The sequence below is a fragment of the Chanodichthys erythropterus genome, chromosome 24 (genome assembly GCF_024489055.1).
Source record: "Chanodichthys erythropterus isolate Z2021 chromosome 24, ASM2448905v1, whole genome shotgun sequence".
Taxonomy (NCBI): domain Eukaryota; kingdom Metazoa; phylum Chordata; class Actinopteri; order Cypriniformes; family Xenocyprididae; genus Chanodichthys; species Chanodichthys erythropterus.
The window spans coordinates 11,372,099-11,392,921 of NC_090244.1; the positions used below are offsets into that span (position 1 = coordinate 11,372,099).

Consider the following 20,823-nt stretch of genomic DNA (forward strand, 5'->3'; position numbering starts at 1 on the left):
GTCATACGGCATGAGTATCCATTCACTTTTGCAATCATATACCAAGAATTTAACCTGCCCTTGAGTTCAGTCTGTCTAGGATCTGGGGGTAGCCACTTGTAACGCCTACAAACACATAATACGTATGAACATAACACGTATTAAAGGGTTAGTTCACCAAAAAATGAACATTCTGACATTAATTACTCACCCTCATGTCGTTACACACACGTAAGACCTTTTTTTCTTAACACTAATTAAGATATTTTTGATAAAATCTGATGGCTCAGTGAGGCCTCCATTGACAGCAAGATAATTAACACTTTCAATGCTCAGAAATCTACTAAAGACATATTTAAAACAGTTCATGTGACTACAGTGGTTCAACATTAATGTTCTGAAGCGACAACAACATTTTTTGTGCGGCAAATAACGACTTTATTCATCTAGTGATGGCCGATTTCAAAACACTGCTTCATAAAGCTTCGAAGCTTTACAAATCTTTTGTTTCGAATCAGTGCTTCGGAGCGCGCATCAATCTGCAAAAGTCACATGATTTCAGTAAACAAGGTTTCGTTATGTTATAAGTGTTTCAATGGTTCACATGACTTTGGCAGTTTGATACGCGCTCCGAACCACTGATTCGAAACAAAAGATTTGTAAAGCTACGAAGCTTCATGAAGCAGTGTTTTGAAATCGTCCATCACTAGATATTGTGTTTATATGTTTATTTGGTGCACAAAAAATATTCTCGTTATTTCATAACATTAAGGTTGAACCACTGTAGTCACATGAACTGTTTTAAATACGTATTTAGTAGCTTTCTGGACATTGAAAGTGTTAATCATCTTGCTGGCAATAATTCGTGTTAAGAAGATGAACGAAGGTCTTATGGGTGTGGAATGACATGAGGGTGAGTAATTAATGACAGAATTTTCATTTTTGGGTGAGCCATCTCTTTAATAAACATTTGTGTAGGGTATTGGCTAAAAGTATGCTAAGCTAAAATGCTGAGCAGTTATCTTACAAAAAATAAGCTACTTTAATAAGCACAAAGAACAACAAAAAAAACATTTAATTTTAGGATTAGGTAGTTAAAAAAAAAAGAAAATAAAAAAAATTCTAATTCACCAACAACTGACTCTCCAGTAAAAAAAAAACATCCAGTGGAAGCAGTTTAGTCTCATTCACAAAGAAATGACTCTTAGGAGCTGGTTCTTTTAATGAATCATTCAAAGAGACTTGTGGTTTGAATCGGTCTGATGGAACCTTCACTGAATTAACTCACTGAATCTGCCAGAGCAGGTACTTAACAAAGCTACCATTACTTTCAGTTTAGGCTGAAAACACTAAGGGGCCGTTTACACTACAACGTTTTTAACTAAAAAAGGAAAACTCTTTATGTGTTTTGGCCGTTCATTTACATGACAACAGTGTTTTGGTGGCCTGAAAACGCAAACTTTTGAAAACAGATTTCAAAGTCCAAGTTTTTGAAAACGGTCCCCATGTAAACAACAAAAACGCGAATCTGTGAAAACGATGACGTCATGCACATGCGCATTACATGTTCAGTCTATAGTGTTTCTTCGCCATCTAATAGCCTGCCAGCAGAATACAATGTTTTTAGTTGTTTTCACGGATTCGTATGAATGGAGATCGTTTTGACAAGGGTGTTGCCTGTACGCTGAAAACACAAAGGAAAAACTTCTCCGTTTTAAGCATATTGTTGTCGTGTAAACGTACCCTAAATCGATTGAATTGTTAACAAAAATAATCAAAAACCAATGTGATTATTGATTAGTCATGTCTACGCACTATATACAGAAAACATCCATTCACATCACTTACAGTTTTACAAGTTTTCCAAAACTTGAGAACACTTTATACTATGTGCATATATATATTTTGTCCTTGATTAATTAGATTAAATCGAGGACATAATTTTCAAAATAATAGTTGTTTACACCATTTACATACAGTGTTGGGGAAAGTTACATGTAAAAGTAATGCATTACAATATTGCGTTACTCTCTAAAAAAGTAACTAATAGAAGTTACTTTTTATGAAAAGTAATGCGTTACATTACTTTTGCATTACTTTTTCTCACCTGGGCTGGGCTTGCTTGTTTGTTTTTTAATAACGACAAAAAAGTTCTGCTTTTTGGCAAATGTAAAGGCCTTTTCACATCAAAAGTGAAATGAGTAAGCCTCAGGTTGAAGGAAATGCATATTTACGCCTGTACAGTAGAGGGCGCAGCTTAAACAAACCTTTCAGCTGTGCTGCCATTCTGGATTAAAGAAGAATAGGATACAGGAGAAGGAAGTTCAACACTCTTAATTCTAAATGTAATCTAAAGTAATTTTTGCTTATTAGTATGGTTGAATTAGATCATTGAAGTTCAGCAGCAAAGACAATGGTTAATAAAGTGAGATTAAATAAGTTCAAGTTCAAGTTACTTTATTTATAAAGCGCTTTAAACAAGGTAGAACCTACCAAAGTGCTGAACAAGATCAAAAAACAAAATAATAAAACATATCATAATTCAAGATCAAATAACATCATAATTCAAGTAAAAACCGAAAGACCATGCAAGCAATACAAATAACAAAATACAAATAACATAAGGATGAAGCAAAAAAAAAAAAAAAAAAAAAAAAAAAAAAAAAAAATTGCGTTACTACATATTGCGTTAATACATAAAGTATATTTGTGTAATATAATATAGTTAATTATTACAGGTTTGCGTACAGGTTATTAACTCCGAGAAATACTGAATGTTTTCGTGCAAGTGAGATGAGTAAATGCACATTCACATTCACTCTACTACAATAATCATGTTTACACATATATAATATGCACACAAATCTGATTTATCAATTATCAAATATCATTGCTGCCATGGAAATATTTAATATGATATTTATTATCAAAATATCATATTAAAAGTATAATAAACATTATTTGCAGCCCTATATTTTAAGAGAGAGAGATTACGTGTTTGACTTTTGCTGAGTGAGTCTTTTTAGGTCGGGTATAATCTGCAATCTCTGACCCAGTTTGTTCGCTGGCTTCCATGGCAGCAATTCGCTGCATGTGTTTTCCGCCAACTGGCAACTAAAGAGATTGCAAAATACTATTTGGGAAATTGGCAACGTGTGGTCTTGCACAGACCAAAACAAAAATAGAAATTCCGACACGGAACGCAAATTTAAAAGTAAAATAACTGGCTGTAGCAATGGTTTTCAGAGAAATGAGTATGTGAACTCAGCATGATTAATAAATATCTGTAAACTAGGGATGCTCATTTCGGTTAAATTTCTCGACTGACAACCGACGCTCGTTATCCGATTATTAACCGTTAACTGATAAGATTATAATATTGTATAGCCTATATAATATGACATTAAATAAAAAATACAATTGACGAGTGTCTGTGTCTTCCACGGGTTTATTTTAACATGCAAACAGCAGCATAGAACAGATAAACAACAGAACCTGGATTCACATTATCAAATTGTCACGCACCTGCAGCGTTTCTGACAGCAGAAAAAAATAATTTAAATAAAAGGCATAAAATAAATAGGCCTACACTAAATATTTTTCACTTAAATGTTTAACAAATTAAGATGACAAAACAAAAACACGGTGAATCCATTGAAGCTTTTAACAACCGGTATTTTAGACATTTTTTCCGTCAAATAAAAATAGCAGGCCTACCTCAAGGATTGTTATTGTTATGACCACGGACGGTGCACGTGTGCAGACCGAACGCGTCTTTCCGCGCTCATGGTCAAAGGAGTTTCTTTGAAAGGCTCGCGCACGAGACTAAGCGGAATGCGGGAAATGAAGTATACCATGGCCCTGAATTGTAATGGACTGGAGAGAAATGGGAACGCGGGGGCACCGCTATGCGACCGCAAAAGGCACTTTCACTTTCGTGATCAAAGTGCATGCCACTGATAAGCTTTGTAAATGCAGTATTACAGTAGCATACACATACCAATTAAACGCGCAGGTCTCCTCTCGTGCGTCCTCCCCACTGTGTCGCCGGTCGAGGCAATAATTTTCGTTTCGCTTTTAGATATCTCTTTTATTGATGCCATCAATGCTTTTAACTCAAAACAGTCCATAAACTACAAATCCTTCAGTCAAGCCAGCTCGCGCGTCAATCTGAGAGATCAGCCTCTTACCTTAAAGTGTCAAATTTCTCGGTTTCTGAATGGACGGTTTGCTTGATTGACAAACGCTAACGTTCGGCCACGATTTATATACCATCGACCTGTCCTAAAACGTTAGCACGCTGTGATTGCTTGGTTGGAAATGGTCAGTACTTCTTTTCGCTCGCTTCATTTTGCTTGTTGCTTAGCGAAATATGTCTGGCACGTGTGAAACGCCCGGTGAGTTAACAAATAAGCATATATGTATATATATAGCATATTTTTCTTTAACCATGCAGCAAAAAAAACAAAAAAATCGTTTAACTGATAGTATTAATCGGTTAAAATTCTTACTTTCGGTTAACGGTTAAACGGTCAATGCGAGCATCCCTACTGTAAACATATTATGGTATTTATATGCCTTAGTACATTGAGCACCTTTAATTTCTTAGTAATCATTAAAGGTTCTTGCCAATGGAATCACTTTGGTGTCCAAGACTCGATTCAGTGAATAGACTGAAATGTTGGATGAATTCATATGAGCGAAGTGGACTTGGGTGCAGTCTGCTTTCACACCAACCAAACTCTGCCAACAAACAGATTCCAGTCTACAACCTGACAGAAGAACATGGAATTCTGGGCTTTGAAACCCTAGGCAGATCTAGGTGAAGCCGCTGAGATACTGAACTAGGATCATTCTGCTTGTACTTCAATCCCTTCTGCTATTTACTCAGTAATATTAAGCCTGATCCAAACAATTCCCCTCCTTCTGAACAGGCTCAACGCACTTGTGTACTCAAGCTTAATTCTTATAAAACGCCAGTTATTGTGATGGTCAATTTCACCAAAATAGACAGTTTGATTCACCCAAAATAGCTCTGTATACATCCTAAATCAGAACAAATGGCTGAATATGCACAGCCCAGATCGAAAAGATTCTTGAATCCATGCAAGTTCTCAGCAACAAAGAGGGAGAAAATCTCAGCGATATAATAAACTATTTCAGGATCCGCACCGAGGCAGCAGCCAAAAAGCCAGAGGGCAGGCATTTGCTGTTACGCAATCACCTGTGATGCACTGGTGGGCAGCAGGCACCGAGGATCCCAAAGCAATTTATAGAAACATAATGCCACCATTTAAACTAAAGAGATTGTTTCTGGCAAAGCAGCAGCATCAGAGCCTTCACCTCGAATAGACTTTATAAAAGAGACAAGACAAGAGAGCTTTGTTTCTTTGTGCCGTCCCTGGATGTAAAGATCAAATAGCACAGAGGACAAAGGGAGGACATTGATCACGGTGTGGGCACAAAAGCCCACTTTAACTTAAACATGTTCAGTCAGTGAAAGATCTTTAGCTCTTAATGAAAGGCATTAATATAACCTACGTGCCCGTTATTAACTACAGATGCAGCCCCGTGCTTTCTGGGAAGCTGTTTGGAAAGATGAATGGATTTGGATTTGGGAATTAAACCTTCTTAAACCTTTGTACAATTTGACACTCCAAACATTAGAGCGATTTCTCAATGCTGAAATCTTCCTTTGTGTTTTGTTGATCAGTGTGGCCCTCTGCAGATCACTGTACTTCACTACAACATTACAAAGTAACAGATGGTTGTATATACTTTAAGAAAAAATTAAACAGATTTCCCTGAGAATTTCTATGCGTTTTTAATTCTATACTTGACAAAAATCAGTGATTAGAATGACTTACAAATTATTTTACTGTTTTCAAAAAACAAAAATACACTACCATTCAAAACTTTGGGGTCAGTAAGAATAAAAAGAAAGAAAGAAAGAAAGAAAGAAAGAAAGAAAGAAAGAAAGAAAGAAAGAAAGAAAGAAAGAAAGAAAGAAAGAAAGAAAGAAAGAAAGAAAGAAAGAAATTTGTTCAGTATGCATTAAATTGCTCAAAAGTTAAGATTTTGTTACAAAAGATTTCTATACAAAATTTCTATAAATATCCTGATTTTTTTTTTTTTTTTTTGGACAAAAATATTAAAGTAGCACAAATAGTTCTGTCATGAAACTCTAGATGGCGCAGGCTGATAGGTACCTAAAGGGATAGTTCACTCAAAAAATGAAAATTAGCCCATAATTTACTCACCTTCAAGCCATCCTAGGTGTATCTGACTTTCTTCTTTCAGCCGAAAACAGTTGGAGGTATTAAACAATATCCTGGCTTTTCCAAGCTTTATAATAGGAGTGAAGGGTGCCATATTTTTGAAGCCCCCAAAAAAGTGTACCCATCCATCATAAAACTAATCCATAAGGCTCCAGGGGGTAATAAATAACTTCTGAAGTGAAGCAATGCATTTTTTGCCCATATTTATAACTTTATAGACTAAAATCTCTGGTTTCCGATAACGGCCGTCCACACATTCACAAGAGAGTCAAGTTCTGGAGCTCTCGACTATCTTGTAAAAGTCATATACACCTGGCTTGAGGGTGAGTAAATTATGGGAAAATTTTTATTTTTGGGTGAACTATCCCTTTAGCTCAATCTGTTTGCATTCTCTATAGGGCACAGCTTATTGGTTCCTGCTGTATCAAGTCAAGTCAAGTCACCTTTATTTATATAGCGCTTTTTACAATGCAGATTGTGTCAAAGCAGCTTTACAGTGATAACTGGTATATAATTTTGGCTGCACAGCAGCTCTTAAAGGTGCCCTAGAATTAAATATTGAATTTATATTGGCATAGTTGAATAACAAGAGTTCAGTACATGGAAATGACATACAGTGAGTCTCAAACTCCATTTTTCCTCCTTCTTGTGTAAATCTCATTTGTTTAAAAGACCTCCGAAGAACAGGCGAATCTCAACATAACACTGACTGTTACGTAACAGTCGGGATCATTAATATGTACGCCCCCAATATTTGCATATACCAGCCCATGTTCAAGGCATTACACAAGCCAGTATTAACGTCTGGATGTGCACAGCTGAATCATCAGACTAGGTAAGCAAGCAAGGACAATAGCGAAAAATGGCAGATGGAGCAATAATAACTGTCATGACCCATGATAACATGATATTTTAGTGATATTTGTGAATTGTCTTTCTAAATGTTTCGTTAGCATGTTGCTAATGTACTGTTAAATGTGGTTAAAGTTTCTTACTGCATTCACGGAGACAAGAGAGCCGTCGCTATTTTCATTTTTAAACACTTGCGGTCTGTATAATTCATAAACACAACTTCATTCTTTATAAATCTCTCCAACAGCGTGTAATGTTAGCTTTAGCCAAGCAGCATAGCCTCAAACTCATTCAGAATCAAATGTAAACATCCATATAAATACTATACTGACATGATCCTATGTATGAATGCAGCATGAATGACGAACATCTTGTAAAGATCCATTTTGAGGGTTATATTAGCTGTGTGAACTTTGTTTATGCTGTTCAAGGCAAGCGCAAGCGCGAGCTCCGGGGGAGGGGGAGCACGAGAATTAAAGGGGCCGCAACCTATATATCGGTGCATAGTTAATGATGCCCCAAAATAGGCAGTTAAAAAAATGAATTAAAAAAAATCTATGGGGTATTTTGAGCTGAAACTTCACAGACACATTCAGGGGACACCTTAGACTTATATTACATCTTGTAAAAAGAAGTTCTAGGGCACCTTTAAAGAAAATGGTGTCATTTAAGTAAATTCAGTATTGATTCATTCGATTGTAAGAATCAATAGTTATTAATTTAGTTAATTTATCTATATCAGCACTGGTGTGAACAGTGATGTCATCATCCAGCTCAGTTCAGTTCGCATACAATGGTGTCAATGCAGGCAAAACACTGTTGAATATCAAATGTCAAGTGCCCCCAACTAAGCAAGCCAAAGGCGATAGCGGCAAGGAACCCAAACTCCAACAGGTGACATCAGGTGGCAAACAGGTGTTAAAAATGGAGAGAAAAAAAAAAACTTTGGGAGAAACCAGGCTCAGTCGAGGGGCCAGTTCTTCTCTGGCCAACAGCGAACATTGCTTTATTATGATTCAGGCAGCTATCATAAGTCCATCAGCAGCCAATGAGCTCACTGCTCAACCTTCAAATACTTGGTTAGCATTTGCGTAGAAGTTTGCAGCGCATTTTCAGAAACCCTCCACCTTCCCCAGCTCCACCTGTATAGATCTGCTATGGGTAATTCATGTACGTTATATTGTACAGCAGCAGCATGTCTTACTTGCTTACAGCAGCGTGTCGTGTATGTATTGGCAGTAATAATTAACAGCAGCAGCAGCATAGCAGATCTATTCAGCCAAGAGCAAACATATTAAAGTTTTCATATCAATTACCATGTCAAACTCTCAGAGAACTGTTTTTACCACTGATAATAATAATAATAATAATAAGCAATGTTTCTTGAGCAGCAAATCAGCATATTAGAATGATTTCTGAAGAATCATGTGACACTGAAGACTGGAGTAATGATGCTGAAAATTCAGCTTTGCCATCACAGGAATAAACTACATTAGAATAAAGTTATTTATATTCTAATAATATTTCACAATATTACTGTTTTCACTGTATTTTGACCAAAGAAATTGGTGAGCATAAGAGACTTCTTTCAAAAACACTGTTTACCGTTTTGAATTTGAAAATTAACAAATGAAGTCAAAAAGGTGACTAAAATGATGAGTAATAAGACCTAAAATAAACATTTTCCTTTAGAGATTCATACGAAGTGACCTAAATACATGAATAAACAAGGTTTTATTCATTTTTAATTGCCATATCAGCATCAAATGCTAAATAAATTAAACATTATATAATTCTTTTCTTTTTTTCTAAAACCTTGTTTGTTGATTTTAAATATATATATATATATATGCATGGACATGTGCACACAGAGAAATTAATTTAATTACATAGTATGAAAGCATAACCAGGCTGAACTTACCCTCAGGTGGTTCTTCACGCAGGTAAGGTGGAAGTTCTTCATTATTAGGGTCAGCAGGTGCTTCCTCGATCACCTCAGTCTCTGCACTCGGGCCCTTGAATTAACAAGATTATACAGTTCATACTGTTAATACATACATATGCTGCAATGCATACAACCCAGTCATTCCTGTTATGCAGTACATATACACATTCAAGTTGCTAAATAAAGACAAATGACATCACCCTGCAGGAAGTGACATCATTTCAGTGGGAAAACAGCAGCACAATCATAAGTAAGTTGATTTCTGTAATGTTTTGTAGTATTATCTGGTTTATTTCACCTTAAAACATTCTATTGTGTATCAAATATCACCATTCAAATTCGAAAATATCAAATTTCAAGTTGACACCCTCACAAAATCAATCCTTCACTAAACAATTGATAACTTTTATTTGCATCTTGTCAGGTGTTTTGTTAGATGTTTGAGCTTCATCATGACATATTTCCTGAAAGTCTGCAATACACATTTATAGAAATACTTCCTTAAATTACAAAGCATATTTATTTATGAAAAGTTATAGATTGCAAAAAGTACTGCATAATATGAATGACCTAATTACAACAACAATTATCATCATCATCATCGTCATCATCATCATCATCTCTTTCCTGACAACCCTTTTACAGCCTCTTATACAGCTACTTTATGACTGCAAAAATGAATAGAAGTAAAACTGCAGTGTCTTTTGCATTATCATGCTGATGAAATATTATATGCTATTAGGCATCATCTGCCCCGTTTATCTATTATCAGAGCGAGATAACACAACATCTGTCGACTAAATCGCATTTAATGTCACAGTAACAAAAAGGCCCGTATGCAAATACTTCTGATTTAAAAAAAAAAAAATCAACAGTTTGTGCTCGTGCAGAATCAGGTAAGAACAGGTTTGGCTTTAATGTCACGCAAAACAAACAAAATCCTCCACTCACCTTCATAACTGAGGCTATTAACACAGTTTTAGAAAGGGCGTCTCTGCACTTCAATATTGATGGAGACGCACAAGACTATATAATGGAAATAGCGCTTAATACGAAATAAATACAGCGTTTGCTATGTTTTTCAATGTAAGCGGAAGTGACGTTGGGGATGTTTACGGAATTTAGGGATGCTGTTGAGCTGTTGGTCAATAGGGGGCAGCAGCGCGTTATAATACTCACTGATGTTGACGGTTGAAGAGCTGCGGTTACTATGATATTTTGACTGAATATGCCACAGTTAATGTTTGATTTAGGGCCTAAAACAACATTTTTATGTCTGACTTTACTTTCTGAGGTAAACCAGAATTGTACGATATATATATAGTGTGCAATTTCTATTTGAATGTTACAAAACTGCAAATAAGTAACGTTAGTGTTTACATAAATGTGAAAAAAAACTTTATATGTTCTGAGGTAAACCAGAATTGTACGATATATATATAGTGTGCCATTTCTATTTGAATGTTACAAAACTGCAAAAACAGAGCAAATAAGTAACGTTAGTGTTTACATAAATGTGAAAAAAACGTATGTTTTTACAGATTAAGGATTCCTTTTGGCAGTTATGTTCAGACCCAAATAATTTTTTTCTTATTCTGAACTTTACATTTTTATAAGAAAAATACATGCTGCATATTAGCTCTACTTTATTTATGTTTCATAAAAATGTTGTTTTATGAATGTGTGGGATTGTGATTCAAAGCTGAGGATTACGCTGACAGTAGGTGAGAAACCTTTAATGTCCTTACAAACTATCTCTTACATGCTGCTGAATAATATATCACCTCATCAAAAAGAAGACTAGAGGTGAAACGGGGGTGGATTTGGGTTTTATTGACCGGAAGTGAAATTGATGTGATTCTGCATCTAGGCCAAAGGCCAGTGGGCAAGGTATTAAGCTTTGCTGTTAAAATAGTGTTCAGAAATATTGTGGAAAGAGGGCATAAATGGACTTGACCTGTTTAGCAAATATTAAATTATAATGTTACTCTTACCCTATGGCGTATGATAATACCAGTCATTCAAAATTATGTTTCTTTCTTAATGCTGATTTTAAAATATTAGGAAATAGGACACAAATTTTATATTCTTAATAACTCATTGTTTCAACATAAGTCGTTATTTCGACATAAGTCGTTATTTCGACATAAGTCGTTATTTCGACATAACTCGTTATTTTGACATAACTCATTATTTCAACATAATAGCTTGTAATTTCGAGATATAAAGTCGTTATTTCAACATAATATCTTGTTATTTTGACATAACTCGTTATTTCAACATAATAGCTTGTAATTTCGAGATATTAAGTCGTTATTTCAACATAATATCTCATTATTTCAACATAAGTCGTTATTTCGACATAACTCGTTATTTCAACATAACTCATTATTTCAACATAATAGCTTGTAATTTCGACATAACTCGTTATTTCATCATAATATCTCATTATTTCGGTACAATAACTCTTTATTTCGACACAACTCGTTATTTCAAGATATTAAGTTGTTATTTCAACATGACATCTAATTTCAACATAAGTCGTTATTTCAACATATCTCATTATTTCAACATAAGTCGTTATTTCAACATAACTCATTATTTCAACATAATATCTTGTTATTTCAACATAATATCTTGTTATTTCAACATAATATCTTGTTATTTCAACATAATATCTTGTTATTTCAACATAATAACTTGTTATTTCGAGATATTAAGTCGTTATTTCAACATAATATCTCATAATTTCGACACAACTCTTTATTTCGACATAACTCATTATTTTGAGATATTAAGTCATAATTTCAACATAATATCTCTTTATTTCGACATAAGTCGTTATTTTGAGATATTAAGTTGTTATTTAGACATAATATCTCATTATTTCAACATAAGTCGTTATTTTGAGATATTAATTTGTTATTTAGACATAATATCTTGTTATTTCGACACTAACTCATTATTTCAACATAACATCTCGTTATTTCAACATAATAAGTCTATTTACACTAGCTCCACCCACCAATGTCTGGTTGGGCCACTCGAGTTTAAAAAGCTTGCAGTCCTGGCTTTTGATGGGAAAATAGAGAAAAGCCAAATGTACAAATGTCTTTATATCGACTGAATATTTTGAAATAATGACTTATTATTATGTTGAAATAATGAGATATTATATCGAAATAACAAGATAATATGTTGAAATAACGAGTTATGTCAAAATAACGAGATATTATGTTAAAATAATGAGTTATGATGAAATAACGAGTTGTTGAAATAAGATAATTAGTTGAAACGATTTATGTCGAAATAATGAGTTATGTCGGAATAATGACTTGATCTTGAAATAATTACTTATTACGAGATAATAACGAGATAAGTTTTCTCTTTTTTCCTCCCTACCATTAGTTTTCTTCTTTTTTTTCTCCACCATGCGGTTCAGGGCTCCCTTACTTGACCTTTGCCAAAAAAAAAAATAATAATAATTATTTGTGTTAGAATTCAAATAAACAAATACGGAAGAGGACCAAGCAATAATAAAATATAAAGATTAAAGTAATTAAATTACGAGAAAAAACTCAAGATAAAATGTTGAGAATAAACTCGTTAAATTATGAGAAAAAGCTCGTTAAATTTAGAGAAAAAAGTCGAGATAAAATGTTGAGAATAAAGTCATTAAATTATGAGAAAAAAGTTGTTAAATTACAAGAACAAATTCGTTAAATTATGAGAAAAAAGTCGTTAAATTCGAGAAAAAATCGAGATAAAATGTTGAGAATAAAGTCATTAAATTACGAGAAAAAAGTCGTTAAATTATGAGAACAAATTCGTTAAATTACGAATTTGTTCTAATAATTTAATGACTTTTTTCTCGTAATTTAATGACATTTTTCTCATAATTTAATGACTTTATTCTTAACATTTTATTTTGACTTTTTTCTCGAAATTTAACGGGATTTTTCTCGAAATTTAACAACTTTAATCTCGAGATGGTTTTATTTTTTTATTATTGCTTGGCCCTAATCCTCTTCCGTAAACAAATGATCAGTATAATTTCAAGAACAACAAAATTAGGCCCCTACTCCAAATATTATTTTATTTATTCAATGATTAAATCATAAGTATGCATTGTAGGTCAAACATTAAAGTATCCTAATCCTAATAATTTATTCATGTGAACAATAAAGGTCAGTTTTAGTAAGTTTTAGTGTCATTTTTTGCAAGGCTATGTACACTAAAACACACAAATTTCCTGTCTCATCTGGCCGCAACTATGAACTGAGATACCCAGCTTAACCTGTTAAAGGGTGTATTTATAGAGCACCGCATTAAAAAGGTCTTGTTAGGACAGTTGCTTAAGTGGAAAGGTAAGAATGGTGAGAATGGTTTGCCCTCCCCCTCTTCCAGTGAAACCATATGTTTTACAGAAAGGCAATCTAGAAGAGTGGGGTGTTTAACCTAAGTAGTAACCTAAGAGGTGTTTAACATAAGACCAAGGGTTAAATTGGGATTTGTTATGTGGGAGGGCTCTGTGGTTTCAGCCTTTCAAGGGGTGCATGTGTATGCAAAGACAAAATCACATCATTTGACAAACTGTAAAATATAGCAAGTTGAGAGAGCCCTCTGCTGTGAACAATAAAATGCTGATCAAAATCATTCTATAGATGCTGGTAGTGTGCAAAGCTACATCTAATGACAATAAAATCTTCCTGTAGGCCTGTGCCTTCTCCTTTGTGATGCTACCATTAAAGGAGAGAATATAAATACAAAATGCAGTGCTTGACATTAAGCCTTGTTTTGTGCTTGTCCTTGCACAACTAAATTTGTCATTTACTTGTCAGAGTAAAAAAGTAGCTTGTCTGGAAAAAAAAATAGGATTTTTTTTTTTGTGTGTGTGTTTATTGTAAATATGATTTATTCTGAAACAAGCAACATTCTCATCAGTGTTTTATCAGAAGTGACATATTTAAATCTGCATATTTGGGAATTTTATTAACCTTTGTAAAGGGCATTTCCCCCCCAATCTAATTAAATTTGTTTCATCTTTTATTTCAAATTCTTACATCTGATAAATTGAAATAATAAGAGACATACCGAATTAAATAATTTCCACTGAAAAGTACAACTGCATTCAATAATGTTATGAGATTCTTTAAATATTTTTGAATGCAAATAAGTAATGTTGGTGGGAAATTTATACTTTTAAACATGTAGATGGCGGCAAGTGACCGTCTTAATGAGTGAGCCACTGAGTAATTTTTTTCAAACGATTTATTCAAAAGGCTGAATCAACAATGAAGCATGATTGGGCCATTGAATCTTCACTCAACCGATTCGTTCAAAACACTGAATCATTCGAAACGGCTGAGCGCAGCTGAGAGATTCGCTGGTTCTGCTTTGTTTGGAACTATTTTCGCTGCTACTATAGAACAAAATACAGGCAATATTACACCTAAAACGTAAGTGATTAACATTAATTCTATTGTATGAAATTAGTGTCATTTTCAGTCAAGGTGATATTCAGGAATTCAGCACTTTTGGTCGTGTGATGCTTAACTTTATCATATGTCATAAATAGCAAGCTATAAAAACCCCACATATTGAATTTTTATTGCAACATGATAACTGAGTTTCTTTGTGTGAGCAGAGCTCATTTGTTTTGAATTCTCCCCAAGAGGTTACGTGATCCTCAACAGCGCAATATCACCGCCAGTACATTAGTATCCACTATCGCGTTTTGGTTGTTATTGACATTTTAATCAAGCTACTTATCTGGTCAGGCAAGTAAAATTCTCTTTCAATTCAAAAAATCGACTTCGCCCTCATAAGCCTATGTGCCGGGGCTCAGCGCCGGATGGCCCTGGCCCAATTTAACCCCTGCGTAAGACATTTTGTGACACTAGTGTAATTGAGTATGTTGTCCCTCCGATTTAATCAGCTATGACTTCATAAATAATCAATCCTTTAAGAGAATTAATTAATTATTTAGAGAGAATGCGAGATGTTGGCTTGATTTATTTTTTTCTTCTTCTGTGCTGCCAACAGAAGTAGGTTTCACTGCTATGACTGGGTAAGATGGATATACATTAGATTGTGAACTTTTACCGTAAGGATTCAGCACGTCAGTTCAAAGAGCAAATGAGATTTAGGCCTTCTAATAATACCAGTACGTTTATAGTAAGACAAGATGTAGTTGTAAGTGGATTATGTTAGTTTAGCTGCATGTGGGGAGACTGCAGCACGGCACTTTCACCTCGGTTATCGTGGGCATTTTCAGATGATCAACATTTTGGACAAAAACTGGAGTTGAGTATGGGTCAAAATCAAAGTGATGAAGATGAGGAAGTGGAACTATCAGACATCCAGCCTCTTTATACCAGTTTCATGAGAGAGTGCCCAAGTGGAGCTCTGCATCTTCATGAATTCCGCAAGATATTCGGAGTTCAGAGCACATCGGAAGTTGAGGCTTTGTACATGGAAACGCTCTTCAAATCTTTTGACACAAACAGGGTAAGTGGAACAGTTGTAAAGGTCAAGAGTTTTTAACATAATTTAAAAATGTTAAAATGCAAGAGCACATTTATTTAAAATTTGAAAAGTGATTGCAAAGCAGCAATTTCTATGCATAAGCTGTGATTATGTGCATATGTGATCAGCTCATCAGCCGAGAATCATTCGTGTCCATTTGCAGGATAATGTCATAGACTTTATGGAATTTGTAGCAGCTGTCCACCTGGTTCTGAGAGGAAAACTAGAGGACAGACTGAGATGGTCTTTTAAAGTTTATGACAGTGATGACAATGGAAAGTTGGACAGACATGAAGTCAAACGGATTATAAGGGTGAGAGTGGTCTTGATTCTCACCATTTTCATCTTTGTTTTTCCTTTCCTAAAAGGTTTCTTGTTTTTTCCTTTTAGATCATTTGCCAACTTAAGAAAGGCATTAACATGACACCTAGTGAAATTTGTGACAGGATATTTGAACTTTTGGATGAAAACAATGATGGTAAGTGGCTCAAATAAATATTTAATGTTTTTAATGTTGTTTATTTGTCTATGTGGTGTTTTTAATATGCTTTAAGACAAACCATGTGCAAATTAATCAGTCAACACCTTTGCTGAGTATTTTCTCCTCGAAATTGTGAACCAAAGATGTAAAAAAAAACAAACAAAAAAACGCCCATTTCCTACCAAATATGTAACTAATCCTGTCAACTTGCGGGGAGGGGCTTTTCTCCTCGGACATTCTCTGATGTTTAAAGCGTCTGTAGCAGTGTTGCCAACTCCACGTTTTTCCTGCGGAACAGGGCTATTCTTACACTGTTGCCACAAGGTTTTTTTATAGTCTTCGGGTTAAAGCAACACCCCAGAATGCGATTTTTACTGGGGGACCCACCCCCCTGGAACATGATTTTTACCCCTATTACGTGATTTTTACAGAGGAACCCCAACCCCTGTCCCCCAAATGCGATTGGGCTAGTTTTGAATAGCAATTGGGCTGCTTTTGTAACGCAAACCTGGCAACCCTTTTTCTAAGGATGCTGATTTTTAGAAGGCAGCTGTCTGACTCTGAGATGGCGAACGGGAACATGGGCTGTGTCCGAAATCATCCCCCTATATACCAGGGATGTCCAATCCTGCTCCTGGAGAGCCACTGTCCAACAAAGTTTAGCTCCAACCCCAATTAAAAACACCTGACCAGATTATCAAAGTCTCATTAGGTATACTAGAAAATTCCAGGCAGGTGAAAGTTGGAGCTAAACTCTTCAGGACAGTAGCCCTTCAGGACTGAATTTGGACACCCCTGTCCTATACCCCCAAATTGGGTGCTGTTTGAGGGGACAGCCATTTGTAGTGGTGTCCGAAACCATAGTTGATGTTATTGAGTGCACTCATTCAATCCCATGCACCAAAATAACGAGTGTAGAACTGATGTAGGCTACCGTATATATGCACTCAATGACTAGAGAATACCCATAATGCACTGTAAGGGTCCTGACGAATTAATTCCTGCGTCTGACCAGAAGATGGCGACCAATGGATGAATCATCCATTTTCCAAACCGCTGGTCCAATGTAGCTACAGTGTAATATCACACAGGTATAAATTCCTTTTTAATTGATTATTAAATTGTTTATTAAGGTTTATACATGCTAGTTTCCATGACAGAGTTCAAGATAAATCTTTTCATTGCTACTGGAGCTGCTAGTTAGCACCAACAATGCAAAAGCGGCAGCTCTTCCAGCGCCCTTCAGTGTCCGATTCGCTAACTGGTTTTCATTCACTCCTTCAAGTGGACTATATTAGTGGAGTAATGTAGGGAATAGTGAATGAGGGTATAGGGAACGATTTCGAACACAGCTATGGTTGGTGTAATATTAGTGTCACATTATTAGATGCTTGATAACGTAGTCAAGCCAAAGGCTAATCGTATCAATTACTGTTATGTGTCTGATATTGTAGAGAGCGATACATACAATTTTCAGATATCAAATGTGTAACTATGCAAACAATAAAGTGAGATAAATATGTTTATAAATATGTGTTCAGCTTTATGTAAACCCATACATTAACTCATGAAAGAGAAATCAATTGAATGCTTCAATGAAGATATTGCATAGTGCATTTTTGTCTTCATTGCTAGATATATATATATATATATATATATATATATATATATATATATATATATATATATATATATATATATATATATATATATACATGTATATAAGCACTAGTTTCCCATATATGGAAATGTATTATGTAATTCATACCACATAATTTCCGGTATATTCTGATATATTTTTATTTTGTAAGGGTAGGCTTTCACTTTTCTGGGAAGGCTTTCCACTAAATGTAACATGTCTATCGGGATTTGCTTCCATTCAAGAGCATCAGTGAAGTCAGGGGCTAATGTTGGGTGATGGGTTCTGGCTCACAGTCAGCGTTTCAGTTCATCCCAAAGGTGTTTAGTGGGATTCGGGTCTGGGCTTTGTGAAGGCCAGTCAAGGTCTTCCACACCAAACTCAGTAAATAATTTCTCTGTGGTCATTGCTTTAAGCAAAACTGCATTGTGATGCTAGAATAGAAAGGACCCTTTCCTAAACTGATGGCATAAAGTTTTCTTTTTATGTCACTGTATACATTAAAGGGCTAGTTAACCCAAAAATGAAAATTCTGTCATTAATTACTCACCCTCATGCCGTTCCACACCCGTAAGACCTTCATTCATCTTTGGAACACAAATTAAGATATTTTTGATAAAATCTGATGGCTCAGTGAGGCCTCTATTGACAGCAAGAGAATTAACACTTTCAGATGCCCAGAAAGCTACAGTTTAAAACAGTTCATGTGACTACAGTGGTTCAACCTTATTGTTATGAAGCGACAAGAATACTTTCAATAGAGAATACTATTTAACGACTTTATTCAACAATATAGTGATGGGCAATTTCAAAACACTGCTTCATGAAGCTTCTAAGCTTTACAAATCTTTTGTTTCGAATCAGTGGGTTCGGAGCGCGTATCAAACTGCCAAAGTCCAGTGATTTCAGTAAATGAGGCTTCATTACATCATAAGTGTTTTGAAATTTCAATGGTTCACCACTGGGGGGTGTCACTTTGGCAGTTTGATACACGCTCTGAACCACTGATTTGAAACAAAAGATTCGTAAAGCTTCGAAGCTTCATGAAGCAGTGAAATCGCCCATCACAATCGCCCACACATCGATATTATTGAATAAGTCATTATTTGTTTTTTTGGCCATTCCAGATGTGGTGAAAATTCTATTTCCATTAATTCCATTTCTATAATGTACTTAAAGTGCTCCATTTTCGCACACTAATTTTGTACTTAATATACTAAAAATTCTTCTTTAGAGATAATCTTAAGAACATCTAAGTGTACTCAACTGTGCTATTTTGAGACATCATGAAATATGAACTAAAATTTGCTTTGAATATACTATCTCTGTATTTAAAAAATGTATTTGAACCCATAGTGTACTACAAGTGTTAACTAAATATATTTTTTAAATACAGAGATAGTATATTCAAAGCACATTTTAGTTCATATTTCATGGTGTCTCAAAATAGCACAGTTGAGTACACTTATGTTCTTAAGATTATCTTAAGAAGTACTAAAGAAGAATTTTTAGTATATTAAGTACACAATTAGTGCATGAAAATAGACCACTTTAATACATTACAGAAGTGTACTTTTTTTCACCTGGGTATACTATTTGGACACTGATACAACTTGACAAATTAAACTCATGAGTGTGTGTGAAAAGATGTTTACTTTATAAAAATCCACAGGAGCACATAGATGAATAAATAGCCTTATATAATAATCCCGTGTGTGGCAGCCTAAATATGTGTAGGCTTAGACTGTTTCTAAAATAAGCCTGTCAGTGGACAGGCAGAGTGGGAGCTGATGATGAAAGAATTAATTAAAGACAGTCTTCCTCTTCATCCACAGGTCAGATAACCCTGTCAGAGTTCATGGAAGGGGCACAAAAAGATGCCTGGATTATGGACCTCCTAAAGCTGGACACTAATGCACGGGGTTGGTTCAGAGAAAACTTGGGGAAAAAAACATGAGTTTTCAATCTAAGGTCAAGGCCCATGGGACAAAACCTTCTTGCCCTTTTACAACCTTTCAAATGTTGGGGTCTGCAAATGGGAGAGACCTGGTATAGAGGTCAGAAAATATTTGCCTTCTGTCATGAGCGAGTACGTGCCTCATCACACATGGATCACTTTGACGTTTAACCAGTCTGCATGTGTAAAAGCGGGTTTTGTCACATTTTCTTCTGGGTGAGGTGATGATGCTGGTATTCTTATGGCGGATGTATATACCGAAAAATTAGAATTAGGAAAAATTAATCATTTAAATTAGGAGCATGAATCGTGTGTTCATAGAGGAAACAAGGTTCCATAGTTAATTTTACTATTTAAGCCAATTAATTTTTATGTAAGAAACATTGTTTTTCACAATTATGTTACATTATGTTATTATAAATTAGCATTACTATTATATACATTTATTACCATAAAATGTACAGTGTGTCTATATTAACCCAATTCATTTATATGTTAGAAACATACAGTTCCACAGATAAAGCATTTTTAATTATTACAAGCTTAACGTTGTGATTCGGGCTAAGCTAAGGAGATAATTTTGAACACTGGCTGGTTATGTACTTGCTTAAAAAATCATTTTTAACAAAAAAAGTTACGGACTGCAGCTTTAAATGTCCTAATTGAACTAAGGCCTAATCCTGGCTTAATCTAAACCCTGTTTGTGAAATCGGACCATAAATATTTTTCACGTATTTCACAAGTATGTTGTAATCCGACTTTATTCAGGAGTACACAGCGGTAATATTATATTAATATAAACAATATTTTGTGTCTGTTTAAATATATTGGGTGTATATATTTTCAACCCAACTGTTGGGTTTTTCCATATTTGACCCAAAATTGGGTTGAAACAGCCTAGCATTTTTAGAGAAATATATATAATTTTGATGCCTATTCCATTTTTTGTTTTGTTTTTTAATTTATATATTTTCAGGTGTGCTCTTAAAGGTGCTATGTGTACGTTTTTAAATGTAAAAGGCTTTCTCCTATCCCAGATTTCATCCTAATGTGCAGTGTATCAAACATATGCATGAGTGTTACCTGATTGTATGATACTTTGAACAATGAGTGCTTTTACATGCAGGATCTTACACCGGTAACAGTGTGTGAGGTCATGTAGAT

The 20,823-nt window shown here is 34.8% G+C and overlaps 2 protein-coding genes across 2 annotated transcripts in view; one reads left to right on the forward strand and one right to left on the reverse strand.

The window, feature by feature from the left end:
* Positions 1-10,149, reverse strand: part of zgc:101566 (Transmembrane protein 263-B-like) — a 43,960-nt gene extending 33,811 nt beyond the window's left edge. The window contains exons 1-2 of the mRNA XM_067380192.1: positions 10,006-10,149; positions 9,031-9,124 (exon numbers count right to left, since the gene is read on the reverse strand). Of these exons, the coding sequence (XP_067236293.1) occupies positions 9,031-9,124; positions 10,006-10,011 (100 nt within the window). The 5' untranslated portion in view covers positions 10,012-10,149. The remainder of the gene's footprint in view (positions 1-9,030; positions 9,125-10,005) is intronic.
* guca1g (guanylate cyclase activator 1g) lies at positions 9,300-20,557 on the forward strand. The gene is made up of 5 exons (XM_067380191.1): positions 9,300-9,304; positions 15,332-15,564; positions 15,746-15,895; positions 15,973-16,060; positions 19,538-20,557. Exons 2-5 carry the CDS (start codon positions 15,367-15,369, stop codon positions 19,657-19,659), a joined length of 558 nt encoding a protein of 185 aa, XP_067236292.1. The 5' UTR covers positions 9,300-9,304; positions 15,332-15,366; the 3' UTR covers positions 19,660-20,557.
* The last annotated feature ends 266 nt before the right edge of the window (positions 20,558-20,823 follow it).